At 39.9% G+C, this 17,969-nt stretch overlaps 2 protein-coding genes across 2 annotated transcripts in view; one reads left to right on the top strand and one right to left on the bottom strand.

Annotated features, from left to right (window-relative positions):
• Positions 1-5,989, top strand: part of prlhr2b (prolactin releasing hormone receptor 2b) — a 6,968-nt gene extending 979 nt beyond the window's left edge. Inside the window, exons 2-3 of the mRNA XM_005735264.1 lie at positions 2,061-2,539; positions 4,912-5,989. Coding sequence (XP_005735321.1) covers positions 2,091-2,539; positions 4,912-5,545 — 1,083 coding nt within the window. The 5' untranslated portion in view covers positions 2,061-2,090 and the 3' untranslated portion in view covers positions 5,546-5,989. The remainder of the gene's footprint in view (positions 1-2,060; positions 2,540-4,911) is intronic.
• Positions 5,990-12,790: 6,801 nt separating this feature from the next.
• Positions 12,791-17,123, bottom strand: brf2 (BRF2 general transcription factor IIIB subunit). The gene is made up of 5 exons (XM_005735263.1): positions 17,049-17,123; positions 16,794-16,965; positions 15,465-15,524; positions 15,041-15,362; positions 12,791-13,916 (listed from the first exon to the last, which is right to left on the bottom strand). Exons 2-5 carry the CDS (start codon positions 16,939-16,941, stop codon positions 13,082-13,084), a joined length of 1,365 nt encoding a protein of 454 aa, XP_005735320.1. The 5' UTR covers positions 16,942-16,965; positions 17,049-17,123; the 3' UTR covers positions 12,791-13,081.
• Between the last annotated feature and the right edge of the window lie 846 nt (positions 17,124-17,969).

The raw sequence follows: 17,969 nt of genomic DNA, 5'->3' as shown, positions 1-17,969 counted from the left end.
GGGCAGAAATTCTGCAGCAGGCAGATGTTTCTAGATATCCGGGCTCTTCTGCAGATGTACAACATAATGAGCTTTGGACACGAAACAAAAATAGGTAGCAGATGAAAGAGACATAAAGCCTTATTTTGAGAAGTATTTGGAAGAACTCCAACAGCATCATCAGCTGAGAATCACCAAAAACCTGTGAAACCCTGATACCCCTATGTACAGTACAATACAAAGAATTCTGTCAGAAGTGATCTTTCTGAAAGATGAGAGTTTATTTGCCTGTCTGTAAAGCAAGACAAGCTCCTCACCTGAGATCAGAGCTTTGTTGGAACCCTGCAGCAGGTTCTGGGTTCCTACAAAGCTCTGATGTAAAATAAACCCAAACAAATCAATGCATTAATATTGGGTTAGCTATAGAGACAATAACATTAAACCTTCATCCACATAAGAGCTGTTGAAAGTTCTCTAAAATGCTTTTATCAAACATAAAAAATGCATATAATAGCATATTAATGTGTTGTTGTTTACCTTTTTTCACTTATACAACGTTTATTGATAGCACTTTATATTTTGTCCCTTTGGAGCTCTTTTGGTGCACAAGACTCCATCGTTTTTTCTCCTTATTCACATTCAGGTTACTATGTCATTTGGTTTGAGCCTCATTTGTGTGGAAAGTAATTTGGGGGAGCAAAGTACTTTTTATTTGTGCAGATCTGATCTTTTTAACCACATTTAAAGCACCAGGGTCAGTCTTTTAGACCTGTCAACATCCATTTGGCAAATCGTCACTGAAAGAAAATGCACTCTACAAGTATGAAAAAGCCCTGTGATACATACAAATTATCGAGTGCATAATTTCTTCACTGCCGAAATCTGTAAGAGGTTCAAAGGAGAGACTTGTATTCAATTGTACCTGAAAAGAACAAAATCCTGAACAAGTACCAGCAAACTATGGAGGAAATCTGATCAAATTTTACAATCTTTTCATTTGTTCACACTCTTGGTGAACATTAGGATAAGCTGTCAGAATCAGTCCTTTGCATCAATAGCAGAATTGAATGAAAAAAAAAGGCCTTGACAAGGTACAGTTCAGTCCTTAGTTATTCGGTGTACTGCTACACTAAAGAGCAGTATAAGTGTCAAGTGTAAAAAGAACAGAATGAGTACAGAAAGTCACAGTCTGTGCTGCAGCTGCAAATGATGTAATCTGGTGAGGTAAAAAGGACAGAAATATTTTCATGAAATTATGTGCAAAAACAAAACAACCACAATAATAAACCTCATCGATTCTGACTGCGCTCCTTTTAGACTTCATTTCAAAACACTACTGCTTTGCAGAGGGGCTCCTGTTTCATCATCTATTTGCAAATTACTACATTTAGATAATTACACGACACATTGCATCAGCAAGCTGGCTTCAAAATCAGGCTGTGAAGTTATTTTGCACAGGAGATTTAATATGTAGAAATTCAGAAATTTTCATCCATATAATGGCAGCCCATTGCAATTTTGAGGAGGTTACCAGTCTTGTAAACTCAACATGATGCCTAGAAGAGCTAGTTTGATAGATAAATTAGTGTACATTTGTTTTCCTTCGTTTCTTTTTCATTCCATCTGGTGGTGTTCCAGTTGTCAGCTTCAAGGACAGGTTTAGCATCGATGATGATAAATCAGCGAGTTTTGGCTCGCTGATTTAAAACAGTTTTTTACTAGTTAAATATCTGTAGTTCTTTTAAGTCTTCCACAAGTCTTCGAACCACGGAGCAAAGAGGTGTTCGGTCCCACCTTACACATGTGAAGCTGTTCCTGGTTCCACTTTTCAGGCACACAAAAACAAGGAAGTCGTTAATTTAATTTTACGCTTAAATGTTTCCTCCCGTTAATTAATTAACTTGCAATTCCTTCTCTGCTAGATGGCATGTGACAATAACCGGAAAGGGAAGCAACATTTTAATCAATTAATATAATGCATTAAAATGGAGCTTGGATTGACTGGATAAAATTGAGATTTTACCTTTGGAAAAGTTAGAATGTCGTGTCGTTTCACTGCTTTTTGTTTTTTGTTTTTATAGTGCAGTTACTGGCAGACTGATTCTGCTCCCATGGAGGCTAATCATAGTGGTTTGACTGGAAGCACACAACCATCTTTGCTAGAAAGACAGACTGATGGGCACATTTATGAAGTTGCAGTACAAACCAACTCCACCAACCGCAGCTCCCAGTTTGCAGACGTGGCCTTGCTGCAAACTTTCAAACCTCTCATCATCCCCTTTTACGTTCTAGTCGTGGTGGTGGGTGTCTTTGGGAATTACCTGCTTCTTTATGTCATCTGCCGAACCCGAAAGATGCACAACGTCACCAACTTTTTCATTGGAAACCTGGCCTTCTCTGACATGCTCATGTGTGTCACCTGCGTCCCCTTTACTCTCGCCTACGCCTTCAACCCTCATGGTTGGGTTTTCGGGCGCACCATGTGCTATCTGGTGTTTCTCGTCCAACCTGTCACAGTGTATGTTTCAGTCTTCACACTCACTGCTATTGCTGTGGACAGGTGAGTGCTCCTTGTGGCATATGAGATCTTCTTTAGATCAAAATTGAAGATTTGAATTATTTGAATTGTTTTAAATGTTTTTCCCTTTGTCTTTCCCTCTTTCTCTCTCTTGCTCTGTACATATATATATGTATATATCTCACAGACAATTAGAAAGGCTTGAAAACGCATCACATCTCAATGGCAAAAAAACCCCCTCTTAGATATCTACACTGATATGGACTGGGTAATGTGTTTGGTACAAAAGGCTGCCGCATCATTTGATGGAAATAAAAATGATCAGACCCTGAAAACACCCCAAATATCAAAATGAGAAATCGATGCAGCAGGTCAGATCATTTTGTCGAAATTTCATTGCAGCAACTTAAAATAGTGTTCAGCAGTTTGTACAGATCCCACGTGCTTGTATGCATGTCTGAAAATGTCGAGGGATCCTCCGAATGAGAAGATGGCTGAAGTCCTGATTTCCTCCTAGATCCTGGACAGTTTGAGGTGTAGCCTGGCAGAATCAGATGGACTGAAACATAATGTCCCAGAGGTGTTCTATTGAATTTAAGTTAGTCAAGCCTGGGGGACAGTCAGTGGTATCAATTGCTTCATCCTTCAGGAGCTGCCTACATACTGTCATCACATGACGTGGATTGTCATTGTCATGCACCGTGAGGAACCCAGGACCCACTGCACCAATGTAGGGTCTGACAATGGGTCCAAGGATTTCATCCTGATACCTAATAGCACACAAGTTGCTCTTGGTCAGCCTACAGAGGTCTGTGCATCCCTCCCCAGACCATCACTGACTCACCATCAAACAGGCCATGTTAAACGAGGTTATAGGCCACATAACCTTCTCCACAGCTTCTCCAGACACCTTTCACGTCTGTCACATGTACTCAGGGTGAACCCGCTCTCATCTGTTGTAAGCACGGGATGCGAGTGGTGGATCTGCCAGTTCAGATATTCTATGGCAAATGTAAATGGGGCTCCATGGTGCCAGGCAGTGAATACTGTGGAGGATGTCGGACCCTAAGGGCATCTCTGTGAAGTCTGTTTCTGATTGTTGGAACATTCACACTGGTGTTCTGCTGGAGTTCATTTTGTAGGGCTTTGGCTCTGGCAGTGCTCATCCTGTTGCTCCTTGCACAAAGGACCAGATATTGGTCCTGCTGATGGTTTAAGTGCTTTCTACAGCCCCATCCAGCTCTACTAGAGTATGTGCCTGACTCCTGAAGTCTCCACCATGATTTTCAGACTGCTGGAAGACACAGTAAAGCTTCTGGAATGGCACAAATTGATGAGTCATCCTGGAGGAGCTGGACTACCTGTGCTACCTCTGTTGGGTCCAGGTATCGCCTTGGGCTACCAGCAGTGAAACTGATCCTAAATGTGAGAAAAGATGTAAAACCAGTCCTGTTTTGGGGATTGTCTCACTTTTGCTCTTCTAGTGTGACAATTGTTAATTTCATTAACAGCAAAAGCGCTGAAACTCATGAAGAACTGCATTTTTTTGTTGTTGTTTCATGATCTGAAACATGGACAAAGTGTGACAAATATGTAAAAAAAAGAAAAAAAAGAATAGAAAGACATCAGGAAAGGAACAAATACTTCACAGTATATATGAGAGAACTGTAAATTTGATTATAAATTGCAATTATAACTCATTATGATTACTTGGAAATGAGACATTAGTTTAGAAATTAGGCAGATATGAAGGGAGACTGATTACTGAGTGTTTCCTTTTCATTGAGGTGACACTTAAACAATAAAGATTTTCCACTGAATGCATTAATTCATTTACATGAGCTCCAGACCCAGACATAACATAATTATTCAGCTGTATCGGGTGTTCATCATTAAATCCCTGAGACATGCAACAGACCTCAGATTTGAACAGGTCTGCTCACTGGACCCATGAAAAATTCATTGATCTTTAGTTAAGTTTTCAATTGTACTTTGCATTCTGCAATGTCTCCTCCTTCTAAGGGGAAGACATTAACATGAAATGAAAAGTCCCTTTACTTTTACAGAGAATATAATGCTGCTGTCATTTTGTGATGCACAACTGGGTTCAGTTTTAAAGTGTAAAATATAAATAATTCACTCTTTTTCCTCGTGGACTGTGCAGGTCACGGAGTCCACTCTGTCTTTTCTAACAAATTTGATTGTCCTTCAGTGAAGCACGTCGAATGCAAAGTAACTGGTTATGAGAAAATGATTCAACTTAACATTTATAGCCAATATTAAGTAACGCCACTGCCAATGAGCTTGAGTATTATAATTGTAGGAGTTCACGACTGCATTAATAGCCATTCATTAATTAAGCATGAGCACCTTCCCTTTCTTTTTTATAAAGTACTATTCCTTATTCATTGCAGATATTATGCAACAGTTCACCCCCTGAAGAAGCGGACCTCTGTGGCGACCTGTGCCTCTGTCCTTACTGGGATCTGGCTTCTGTCTTGTGGCCTGGTAGCTCCAGCAGTGACCCACACCTATCATGTTGAATTCAAAGAGGAAGGCTTCACTATCTGTGAGGAGTTCTGGTTGGGTCAGGAAAAAGAAAGACGTGCTTATGCGTACAGCACCCTGCTGGTTACTTACGTCCTCCCGCTTTCGGCTGTTTTTGTCTCTTATCTCTGCATCACTGTCAAACTGAGGAACTGCGTTGCTCCAGGCCACAGGACGCAGGACCAGGCAGGCGCTCAGCAGGCTCGCAAAAGAAAGATCTTTCGCCTGGTCGCTCTCCTGGTGTCTGCCTTTGCGGTGTGCTGGCTTCCTATTCACGTGTTCAACGTGCTGAGAGACATTGACATTCACCTCATCAACAAGCGTTACTTTTTGCTCATCCAATTGCTGTGCCACCTGTGCGCCATGAGCTCCTCCTGCTGTAACCCCTTCCTGTACGCCTGGCTTCACGACCGCTTCCGCACCGAGCTGCGGAAGATGTTCAAGTGCCATCATCGCATTGGAGTGCCTGCCAATCACTGTGCCGCCAGCGTGGTATTGTAATTGACTAGTGAAGAGCATCCTCTGTCGTTAATTTAGTGTCACTTACTGACTCATCCTGAGCGCAAGTGGAAACACAGGTCTCACCAGCAAACCATTCCACCTAAACATTCGTGGTAATGCAGTCATTGGTTATAAAACGGGATGGGGGTGAATCTCAGGTGATTTATTTCCTGGGTAGCATGAAAATGTGCATTCATTTTCTTAGGAATCACATCTGTTAAATGGCACGATCAGTCGTGTTTAGGTGGGAGTAGCACCTGTTTATTTGTGTAAAAGGCTGATCATTTAAGCTAAGAGCGGCGAAAACTCAGAGGACCCAAACCAGGCTAAGGCAAGCATGAGTGCATGCAGCTACTTTTGTGGCTACTTAGATCCGCACATTTCCTTTGTATGGGTTGCCATGTGCCACGAGCTGAAAGATAAGAATCTCTGCTAACACGGGGGGAGGGGGCATATCAGCAGCAGATTTCATAAATATCAGACGGTTAGACTACTCTGTCATGGACCACAGTGCTGTTTGAAAAGAAATGTTAATATTAAAAAAAAATGTTTGTAATTATTTGTTTAATAGTAATATTTCCAGTGAATTACAGGAGATAAGATCAGAAGGGTTTCAGCTTTTAATCAAAAATGACAGAGAACATGTCAGACGGGTGCAGCTTTACTGGATATGAATAGCACATTAAACCATGAGTTCAAATTGCATTTGGAAACCACAAAGGTGGTTGTTTGCACCAGGGGGGCTGGTGTCAGAGCTAATCTTTGTGTAGTGCAAAATTAAATTCATCAGCTTGGTCCCTAAGGCCCACATTTCCTGTATTTGATGAATATGCGGCTTAAGTCATCAAATTATTTTTGATAGCATAATATAATTGCTGCAGAAAAATAATCATACTGTGGCAGTTGGCTCGATGTTGCTTTTTCTGTGCTGTGGTTTCTCTTGCTTCCACTGGCTTTTGGAAGTTTGCACATAATGGGAAAGACTGGTTATCCAGGCAGAAAATGTGAAAAGAAAGAAAGAAAGAAGTCATGTTAATTCAGCTTTCTAATAAAATTGTCTACTGCATTTACCAACATGTTACACTGAACTGATAACAGATGAGCTGCCTGTTGTTTACACCGTCTTTAATCCAGTTTTATTTAGTTTGCACAGCAGATGTTATGCTTCTTGCTTTGTGTTCTCTGTGTGCACATCTGTGCCTCTGCAGCAGAGTCAACACATTTCAAATGTTACAGCGTGCTCTCTCTTTTTAGTTGTTGCTTTTTTCGCTATCATATTCTTATATTAAAGGACACAGTATAAATACTTTGCAAAAAAAAGTGTTATAATGAGGTTTAAAATGATATAAATAATGTGGTGTGGCATGTAACAACAGTATACTGTAATGTGTAGCATGGAAAATCTGAGATTAAATTCAGAGATGAAATGTCCTTGCTGTTTCTGACCGGCCTGTGTGATGGCAGTAACGGGAAGCAAATTATATCCAACTTGGTCAGAGTGCAGCTGCACAGCTGAATTTACTAATTAAATGGAAGAGGAGGATGAAAAGTGTTGTCTGCATATCAATTAGGCCTGTTAGGACACTGAAAAATGTGATAATTTATTGATCTCCCCAACCACGTCAGAGAACTTGCTACTTGCCAATAAAGATGTTCGCTTCCTGCAGTGGTTGTTTTTCAGCACAACACGCAGTTAAGTAGGTGGAAATTTTATCATCAACTCATTCAGTCATGTATGATTTTGTTTATTAAATTTTTGTGCTTTACTTTTAACCTGCAAGCTGATGAATTTTTTTTTCAATATTATCTGTGTTTTTTCTTGTTTGTTTGTTTTGTTTTTAACAGAGAAGGGAAATCATCATTTTGGGCTGTCTTTTTAAGTGGATTATTAGCTAATGTTGGCAAGTGTGATTATCAAAATGGATTTATAAACCACACAGGATCAACACACAGCACATGTCTGATGTTAAAAACATTAAGCTGCAAAAGTCTTCATTTTTTTTATTTTCCAGCCAGACTTTCTTTTCATTTTGTGAGGTGGTCTTGAGCACTAAGACTTTTTTGTTTGGACATTTGTTGCTATTTTGCTCATTTTCAGTCCAGTCCTTACCTTTATAGGAATGTCGCATTTGCTAATACACTTAAAAGGCACCTAACTCAAGGGATGAATCAGTGATGTGTCTGTACATAGCAGATAACTTAACGAAGAATTTACTTAATAAGTGTATGTTGTAGTTCTTTGTCACTAGCAGCATGTTGCAAAGCTCATAGTCATTTCTTTAAATTTCTTCCCTTCAGTCTTTGAAAAATGCCAAAGATAGCACAGTTTTACGGGCATAAAATAATATTTTTACACCAACATTGTGATTCCCAAAGAGCTAACACCTGAAAACCTGCTAAATCTCCACATGGTGTGCAGTGTGTCCTTAAAATATGAAGTAATTAGACTAGTGGAAGATAAAAGAAAATAGTTAGGCCAAGAAACCCCCCTCAGGTGAACAGTATCTGAAAGTCATGTCCTTAAGAAAAAGACAAGGGAAAATCCAGCAAAGACCGGATACAAGACCCGAGAGATGCATCTGGCCCTTTATTTGGCTGCCACAAAGCCATTCTTAAGGACAGCAAACAGGGTGAAAAGGCTGAGATATGCCAAATTACACAAGAGCTGGATTGAAAATCAGTGACAACAGGTTTTATGAACTGATGAATACGAATTTGACATTTTTAGTTCAAAATAAGCATTAGTAAGTACAAAGGTCAGGAGAGAAGTACAACAGTGAGCGTCTACAGCCATCTGTAAAACACTCGAGAAGCTGTGTCATGGTTTCGACTGCATTTCATCCAGTGGTGGAAAGCATCTATCTGAAAAGTATCTGATTGGCAACAGCTTCATTTTTCAGCATGACAGTGATCCTAAATACACTGCCAATGCGGTAAAACCATACCTGGATAGAAACGTACGCAATGGTACTAATTATCAGTCATGGATTGGCCTCCCCAAAGTTCAAACCTAAACATAACTGAAGCAGTGTGGGATCATATTTGACAGTAAACAGAACAAAAGACAGCCAACATCCGAAGAAGAGCTTTAAATATCCATGAAGAACTACTCCTAAAGACTACTTAAAGAAATTACAAGAAATCTTCAGGTGGTGTTGAAGAACAAAGGTGGTACCTAATATGCTGTATTTCCATGTATGTTTATGTTTCAATAAATCACTGCACATATATCCATTTTCCTAACAAAACATAAGGAAATGAGAGGTAGCTCCAGAATTTTGCAAAGTGCTCTAACAAACAAACACTAAAGTATACACTTTAACTTCAGTTACCGAAACTTTAAAACAAAGGCTTTGAAGTGCAACAGCAGGACATGTAATTTGTCAGATAATTAAAATGCTGCAAAAGGCAACAAAGGTGCAAACACACCAGAGAGGTTGAGTTCAATGACTCCAGTTAAGAGGAAAATTATCCACAGAGACCAAAAACTTGCACCAGTAAACATGCTTTTTGATCAAGGGTTTAAACGGGATGTGATAGGTGGGGTTAGGCTGAGATCCAGTGTAGCATGATGATTTGGATTGTGAGCCCCAGTAGAGTTTTCTTTGTGTGCACGCTGTGATCAGCTGACCTGTTTTTTTGGGGGTTTTTTTTGGATTTAGACAATTTATTCAACAACATTTAAGAATATTACACGAGCTATCATGGCAGCATTCTCACCAAGTACAAAATTAATATAAAAGATAGCATTTTACGAGTGAAAATAAAAAGCATGACCAGCATAAATTTAAATTGATAACCGCTACGGTTGCTGAAATTGATCAATCATTAATAATAAAAAATAATCTATAATGAATTTCACTTAAAGGTGCCTGTCATCAACAGACAACAGCAAACTCTTCTTTGATTGTTTTCCTTTAAAGAAAAGCCACATTTATGCTTGTTGTTGTGGAAGTTTTCCATTTAAATAAAGCCTGCAGACGAGCAGTGAGCGGTAGCTAACATTCTTTAATCCAAACACACAAAGAACAGAAAACCAAGCTTGTGGAGAGCATGACCGTGGGGCAGGGTCAGCAGAGTCTCCCTGAGCCTAGCATGGCTCTCAGTTAAATACCTTCTCCAGGAACAAAAGGCAGTACGCAGCTATTTCACACCTTAAGGTTCACACTCCCTTGCTACCTCCCAGAGTCCTCAAAGAGACAAAAGACTCTTCCTGTGGAGTGGTCTGCTTCCCCCCAACTTCCTTACTACACCCCCACCATTTGTCTTACAGTATGGGTGTCAGACATGTTAAAAGTGGCACCAAGGCATCATACAATAAAATAATGTGATTAATACATAAGTAAAAGAAATTCTATACATGCTCTTTTACCTTTTTTACTTGGTTGTCTGCACCCTACCACTAGCTCTACCAATCCATCTCAGTGCTCACTGCCAAGTAAGCTGTTTAGCATTCACTAAACAGCTTAAAATTTTCATACTTGGAATAACACAAGTTGATTATAATTCAATTTGTTTTTCCAAGTGTTTTCACAACATAAATTAACTCTCATCTTCCTCTCCTGTCCTCTAACATCAGTTCTTTATATTATCACACATTAGGCTTTCTCTCAATGGAAAATACACATTTCTTTTATCGCGCTCCCATTTTTCAGGACTTGTTAGATGGCTATAATACAGAATTTCCACAACATCAGCTGTGACATCTGTGTGCATGAAAGCATGAAGGGGATAAGAAGGAAAACAGGATGCGCAGAGGGTGCAAGCAGGACCGTGGGATGCCACTTTTTAATTTGAGCAAGTACCTCAGTGCGATCAGCTGAAAAGACTGCCAGGCTGCAGCACAGGAAAAATAATGGTGCTTTGTATTATTATGTATTTAACCACACAATCAGATTTAAGTCATAATTAGCAGAAAATGCCAGAACGTCATTCCAGATCACTCTGTCCCACTTCAACATTAGTTTTTTAAGCTGTAAAGCTGGATTATTTCTTTATACATCTATGAGGACTGACTGAGTTTTGAAGTCACACTACAAGAGGAACCCCAGTTTTGGGCACTTATTTTGTTGGTTTGATTTTTAAGTTCTCAGGTTTGCCACTTATGTGAATCTTTTATTATGTATTGTGGGAATTTTGAGTTTTAAGACGCATCGTGTTTAATAACAATAATTTTCAAACAGATATTTCCTGTTTCAACAAACTTTTTCACTGAAGTGAAACGAAAATTGGACGTTTACTCAACACAATGTAGCCTCAGGACAACAGGCTTTTTCCACAGCAGATTCCTCATAGTTGGAAATGCTCATATTAGTGGTAACCTTAAAGTGGTAACCTTAATTGTATTAAGGAAATCCTTGTAGTTCATACAACAAAGAGACAGGACACACACAACCTGAATGTACTTCAATATGTCAACATGACTTCAGCAAAAACGGCTTATTATACTCCACAGGTCTCATATCTCAGGTAGAATTTGTGATGTTGTCACAAAAATGGTCTGTCAGGGGGAAAAAAATTAATTGAAATTTATGGTTTTGATGTTCGGGCGAGTTTCTTTCCATGTCCATCTGATATATGAGGCATTTCATACATAATATGCAGAAGAAAGCTCTATCAAATGGTGTCCATTAGTGTGAGAAATTTGATCTTATTAAACTGGATCACATGTTAGGAACTACCAGAGTCATACTCAGACCTTAAACCCAATGCATGTTCAGCTGCTCTTTAAACTTTAAACTGGGCATCGGAATGAAGAAGTGAGGCGACTTAAGTGACTTTAAATGTAGCATTAATACTAGTGCTGCTATTTCAGAGTATATCAGAAACTACTGACCTACTGGTATTTTCACACACTGCCATCTCTGGGGTTTAGAGACTATTGGTCGGAAAAAGAGAAAATACCCAGTGAGTGGCAGTTCTCTCGGTTGACACCAGAAGTCAGAGGTGGACAGTTAAACCAATTCAACTTAATAAACATGAATGGTAAGTTTATAGGAAGAACTTGTTACAACCAACATATGCAGAGGAGCATCTTGAAACAGATGTACTACAACAGCAGAAGACCACACCGGTGCCACTCCTGACAGCTAAGGTCAGAAAACCGAGGCTACAATTCAAACAGGACATGACAAGACTGGAAAAATGTGCTACCTCATCTGATCTCTCATCATAAAAAACATGCCTCTACCATGCCTTGTACCAGTGCTTCAACCTTTTGGTGGTGCTGTAATGGTGTGGGGATCCCTTAATATCAATTGAGCATCATTTAAACTCCACAACCCACCTCAGTATTGTTGCTGACCATGTCTAGCCCTTTAGGACCACAGTCTTCTTGAACATGACGATAAGCTTTTAAATAGCCTCCAAAATTTGAGAAATGTTTCCAGCATCTTGTTGAATCTATGCCACAAAGCATTAGGGAGGTTCTGAAGGCAAAAGGTTCACCTGGGTGCCAGCAACGTGTAACTAATTAAGTGGCCAGTTGCTGTTCTAAAGCTTCTAATTAGGGCAATGAGGAAAAGACAGTTTTCATACAGAACAAAAATTAGCAGTATTAGTTTTAAAACCTGACTATTTTTCTTTGTTATTTACAGCGTCCTTAAACAATGCACCAAATAAAGCAGCAAGTAAAGAGGATGCAGTGTCCTGTGCAAAAGCACCATTAGAGGTCTATCTTCATCACTACAAATGATGAAGAGGAAGTAAATACTTAATGAAATCCAACAGAGGTTGAGAATGCAAATGCATGTCTGCTACTTCTATACTTTTGAACTTTCTCTCAATATAGCAACAAAGCCGATTGTTTTGGGAAGTTCAACTGCAGGTAATCCCCTCGTGGTTTAACCCAAATAGGACCTTTGAAATGGAAACTGCTATCAAAGATAGAAGAATGTACAAACAAGTTCCAATAAAAAGTATTTCAAACATTTTCCTCTTACACAAAACCTTTGAGCTCTGCTTTAATAAATCTGACATTTGAGTGGATCAATCCAGTACTAGCAAGGTGTAAGTAAAGAAAAAGCTGGTGAGTGTATATTTGACTAATTACCAGAGCTCTACTCAAACACATCCTTAGATTTCACTTACATTTGTTACATTACTTTCTTTATGTTTGTTTGCTGTGGACTCAGCAGTAATTGCTCTATTTATAGCCATGTGTTATTTCACTGATAAGAGCTCTAATATAAAAGAACAAACAGAAAAGCCATCCAAAAATCATAAAATGTACACGGTGAAGTTGGTGCATCCTTTTAATCAGGCCTTTGCTTTAATCACATTTCCATTAAAACAAAATATTTACACACATTAACTTCCTCATGCTACACTTTCAAGTGCTGAGTGAAGCTTTTTAAAGTACAAACACAAAAGACATAGCCCCTTATGTAGACTGTACAAAATTAGATGAATAGGTTATATAATCAAGCCAACGAAAATGTCTGCATCCTGAGTTCAACAGTCATAAAAAAAGAAAAAGAAAGTGCACATAAACTTAAATATGCCAGCCATCTCTGAAGAACCAGTCACTGGGCTTGGTTATGATTTAGCACTGTCAGACAAAGACAGCATCTGCTGCATTAAAGCGAAGTCTCGAGCCTCCTGAGGTGTGCGAATGTATGAGTCAATTTCACTGTCAGAGATTTCCTCATCACCAGTCACATCCGTGTGTTCAGGCTGCACCGCTCTCCTTTTCTTAGCATGAATGACACATGGGGGAGCAAACAGAACTCTTTTACCCCAGTTTGGAGGTGGATTTTGACTCTCCTGAGTGTCGCTGTGCTCTGGCAGTACACGTGGATTATAGTCTACATCTCCTGGCTTCTCTTTCCCGTCAGAATTCGACCCATTTTGTTTCACAAAAGACGTAATTGGAGTCTGATCTGCACACTCAGAGATTTGGGAGGAAGCAGTCCCCTCAGGCGGAGCCTCAGCACAGCTGGCTTGACTCTCCTCCAGCAGAGCGTCCTCGTGGGTTCTCATAGCCCTTCTTAGCAGGGCGTACCTGTTCTGCAGAATGCATTCAACCAGCTGAATAACATTATCCGGTGTCACCGTTTCCCTGACCCAGGGTATTTCCTTGCCTAGCTTACACAGCACCTCTTTGATTTCAGCTACTCTCTTCATAGCAGACTTGAGCTTTTTCACTTTGGCAACCTGACAGAACTTGTCCAGGGAGAATTTCAGGCGATGCTTGTTGGGTTTTAAGGATTGCCAGGCCAAATACGTCGCTGCCATCATTATGGGGATGGGCTTACGGCCAGTCACAATCCAGGAATCTGCTGCCAGCTCTACCAGGGCCACAGCTCGTTTGGTCAGGTCCCTCGAATTCTCAGCCAATTCTTCAGGAACATCGAGTGAGCTAATTTTGTATCTGTCAAAGAGAAATGCTCCCAGTAAATCTGAGATAAAGACTGAGCTGGGAAATCATCTAGAGCACTGACAGTTTTATATTTTAATAATCAGCTTTTCAGATAAACACAGTTAACCTCAAGTAACTCCAATGAAATGGGTTTTAAAATTTAATCGAGGTTTAACGCTGAAACAAGAAACTCCTTTAAAACCAGGGCAGGCCAAGAGAGAAATGAATGTTAAACAAGTGGAAAAACAAAATCAGCTTTTTAAGTTAACTAAAGTAGTAAAAAACTATGTAAGCCAAAAATGTTTTTAAAATAAAAGCAAATAACTACATATTCTATAACTAAGGATAACTTACCACTAAATTATCGGTATGACTGAGCAAAATTGACTCAACATGCCGTATTTGGAACAGAAATGCTGAGTATGACCCAAAGAACACCATCCCCACAGTCAAGCACGGAGGTGGAAACATTAAGCTTTGGGTCAGTTTTTCCTGCTAAGGGTTACAGGACGACACATCGAGGGGCCAATGGACAGGGCCATGCACCACGAAATCTCAGAATCTCCTTCCCTTGGCCAAAACTTTAAATATGGCAACTTATTGCCAAGGCAACGAAGAAGTGGCTAAAGGTAAAGCACACTAAAGTCATGGAGTGGCCTTGCCAGTCTCCAGACCTCAGTCCTACAGATAAATCTGTGGAGGGAGCTGAGGCTTCGAGCTCACAGGCAGCAGCCAAGAAACTTAAAAGTTTCTGTAAAGAGGAGTGAACTAAAATACTAACTACAAGAAATGTCTTCCTGCTGTTCTTGTCAACAAAGCTATGAAGTCCTGTTTTGCTCTGGGATCAAATGCTTATTTCACTCAATGACCTGCAAATCATTTTCTACCTTTTATGTAATGTGTTTTTCAGGATTTTTGGTTCATATTCTGTCTCCTTTAAAAAGTAAAGATGGTTAATTTCTTTGGAAGTGAGCAAACTAACAAATCCATCAGGGAATCAAATAATTACATCACCACTGTAGGTCTCAGTTAGAAGACCTACAACTGTTGCTCTTCTACAACTGCAATAAATTAGTTGTTTTGAAATACCTACTTAGCATTTTAGGACTGAAAGCTGCAGTAAGTTCTTCACTTACTCATGACAGTGAGCTTCTATTACATCAGTGACGTTGATGATCGGGGCCTCGATGCTGAGGTTCTTGACCATTTCTTGATAAATCGCTCCCACCGCCATCGAGTCGGCATCCAGCAGGCAGCTGATGGTTCCCACAGTAATGGGCCAATTGAGCTGCCTGCAGCTTAGAAGCACACAGCAACCAGTAAGAATCTCTTTCTTCTGAAGGCTCACTTTGAGGAAAGCTTTATGTTCATAGGCCATCTTGTAATACGTCTGTGAGAGATCCTCAATCTCCCTGTTGACCATGAGAATCCGACATATGGCTTTCACACGCTGCTGACCTGTAGGTGTAAAACAAATCCATTTGAGGAAATGCACAAGCAACAGGACTGAATTACACTGAAGTAACAAGGAAAAGCTTCTTTTGGAGGGCAACAGCTCACCTTTTATCAGGTTTGTGCACGGCCTTTTGGCAACAGCAGTGGTTCGACTGAAGCTGACATCTGCAAGAGGGGAAAATAATCAAGGCAAAGTCCAAAAGTGATTAAATGTAAAGAGAGAGATCTACCATTCCTTCAGCAGTAGAGGGTCATAAATTTCATTCATATGGACTTACTTTACATGCTTTACAATCTTCAAGTGCCCTTCTAGTCATTGCCCTGTACTGAAGTTAGTAGTCAATGTCAGCAGCAAAAAATAAAAATAAAATTTTTTTTTTACATTTATTGACATTACATAACCTTTTACATAACCTCCCCAGTAGAACAAATTTATTAAACCGGCCTGACTAATGCTAAGAAATTTCAAATTATGTATCTACACTTACCTGACACTTTTTTTAGCCATACATGTCCAACTGCTCATAAACATCATTATCAATTCAACCAATCACATGGTAGCCCCTCAATGCATTTAGGCATGCAGACATGGTCAAATGACCTGCTGAAGTCATGAGAATGAGTAAGAAATGTGATTTAAAGGATTTCAGAAATGTCTGATCTCCTGGGATTTTCCCACATAACCATGTCTAGGGTTTTACAGAAATTTTTCTGAAAGACAGAAAATACCAGTGAACAACAGAGCAGCAGTGGTCGAAAATGCCCTGTTTGACCCCAGTGGTCACAGGAGAAAGACCAGGCTGCTTCAAACTGATAGGAAGGAAACAGAACCTCAACTTCAAGATATGCAGATGAGCATCTTTGGAAACTCTGGAACAGGTAAGTGAGGCTAAAATTCACTGTGATGGTGGTGTGGGGGCATGTTTTCTTTGCACACTAGTACAAGCTTAGCATCATTTAAACACCACAGTCTACCTGAGTATTGTTGCTGACCATGTCCCGTCCCTTTATAACCACAGTGTAACACTGGTTTGAAAATGAGTTCACTGTACTCACATGGCCACAGTGGCCAGATCTCAGTCCGGTAGAGCACCTTTGAACATTTGAGATGATCATTATGAAGTAGCGATGATAAATCTGCAGCAACTGTATGATGCTTTCACATCAATATAGACCAAAAGTCTATGATGAATGTTTCCAGAACCTCATTGAATCTATATCTAAGAAATCTCTAACTGTGAGGAAATTAAGCTTCGTCATTACATAATTTCTCCACTAGGGAGCACATACAGGTCCCGCTTACTATCAGTACTTTGTCTCGGTGAGCTCAGCAAACAAAATTATGAAAAGAAACAAAAAAAACAAACAAAAAACTACTCATATTTAACACGGTCTTTTAACGGGACAGACTTGACTTCAGTCTCATTTTCGTACCTGAACCTCCCACTGGATCATTAGCCAGGACTCCCTCGGACACCACAGAGCCGCAGTCCACACACACCAGCTGAGCCTGAGAGTACAGGTCATCGTCTACAATGTTTGTGGAACCGCAGGCCGGACAGCGCATACCAGCAGCAGACATTATCCTTAGTGAAGCTGCTGCCGCCTGAGGGACAGCTAAAGGTATGAAACGGGTACTAAACTGATAGGAACACCTGCAACACACACACACAACATCCTGTTACTAACCTGGAACTGTCAACAACCAATGAACGTCGCTTAAGCGACCGGTCGCGAGAAAGGAGCCCAATAATATGTGTCCGGATAGAAACAAGGTTCGGATTCTACAAGGTTCCGCTCGGCCAATTCGTCATTTTTGTAAGCGATTAAAAAAATCACAAGGCTGACCCTCGGGGGTGAGTTATTCATAACAGAAACACTGTTGAAACCAATGATGGTTGAAACACAAACAACGGGTTTTACGACCCCAGAAATTTTGGATAAGTGCTCATTAAAACGCATCGCCACACAGCCTAGTACGAACATATAACATCACGTTTACAACTTACCTATATACAGTCTTTAAAAAGAAAAAAAGAAAATTAAATTAAATGCTGTTACTAACAGACCATCCTACGGGTGCATCGTGGCCTCTGTCTATAAACCACTCAAGCAGTGGGTGTAAGTCACTGTAGCCAAACAGACATAAACTTTCAGTTAAGCTTAACTGCAGGGATTTCTTCAGCTATTTCAGTATCCCCGAATCAGCTTGATAACATTCTTATATGTAGGTAACGTTTTCTTTGTATGATATAATCTTTTTTGTCGATATTTGAAATTAAATTTGACTGAATGTCAGCTCCCAAGACATTTAAAATAATTAAATGGCGTCATGAGGGGCACGAATTTCTGTGGAACGGGAATTATGACTACCTGTTTTTCGGTATGCATTCATATATGTTTCAGGATTGTTTGTGTTGAATTTCAAACTGTAGCTTCATACATTTGCTCATCTTTTGTATTGCAAAATTTGTTTACCAGAAATTTTTTTTCTATCTTGATAAGAGCCTAGCTTCCCCTGCCATCTTCTTTAAGGTCTGATAGATGTAGACATTTGGTAGAGACAAAGAACAAGGCACATGTCCAAAGGGTGGCCAGCTGAATGAAAGC

This window comes from Pundamilia nyererei, unplaced genomic scaffold, assembly GCF_000239375.1.
Source record: "Pundamilia nyererei isolate P.nyererei 1_Seehausen unplaced genomic scaffold, PunNye1.0 scaffold00063, whole genome shotgun sequence".
Lineage (NCBI taxonomy): Eukaryota > Metazoa > Chordata > Actinopteri > Cichliformes > Cichlidae > Pundamilia > Pundamilia nyererei.
This window is presented reverse-complemented; position numbering and strand designations above follow the sequence as displayed.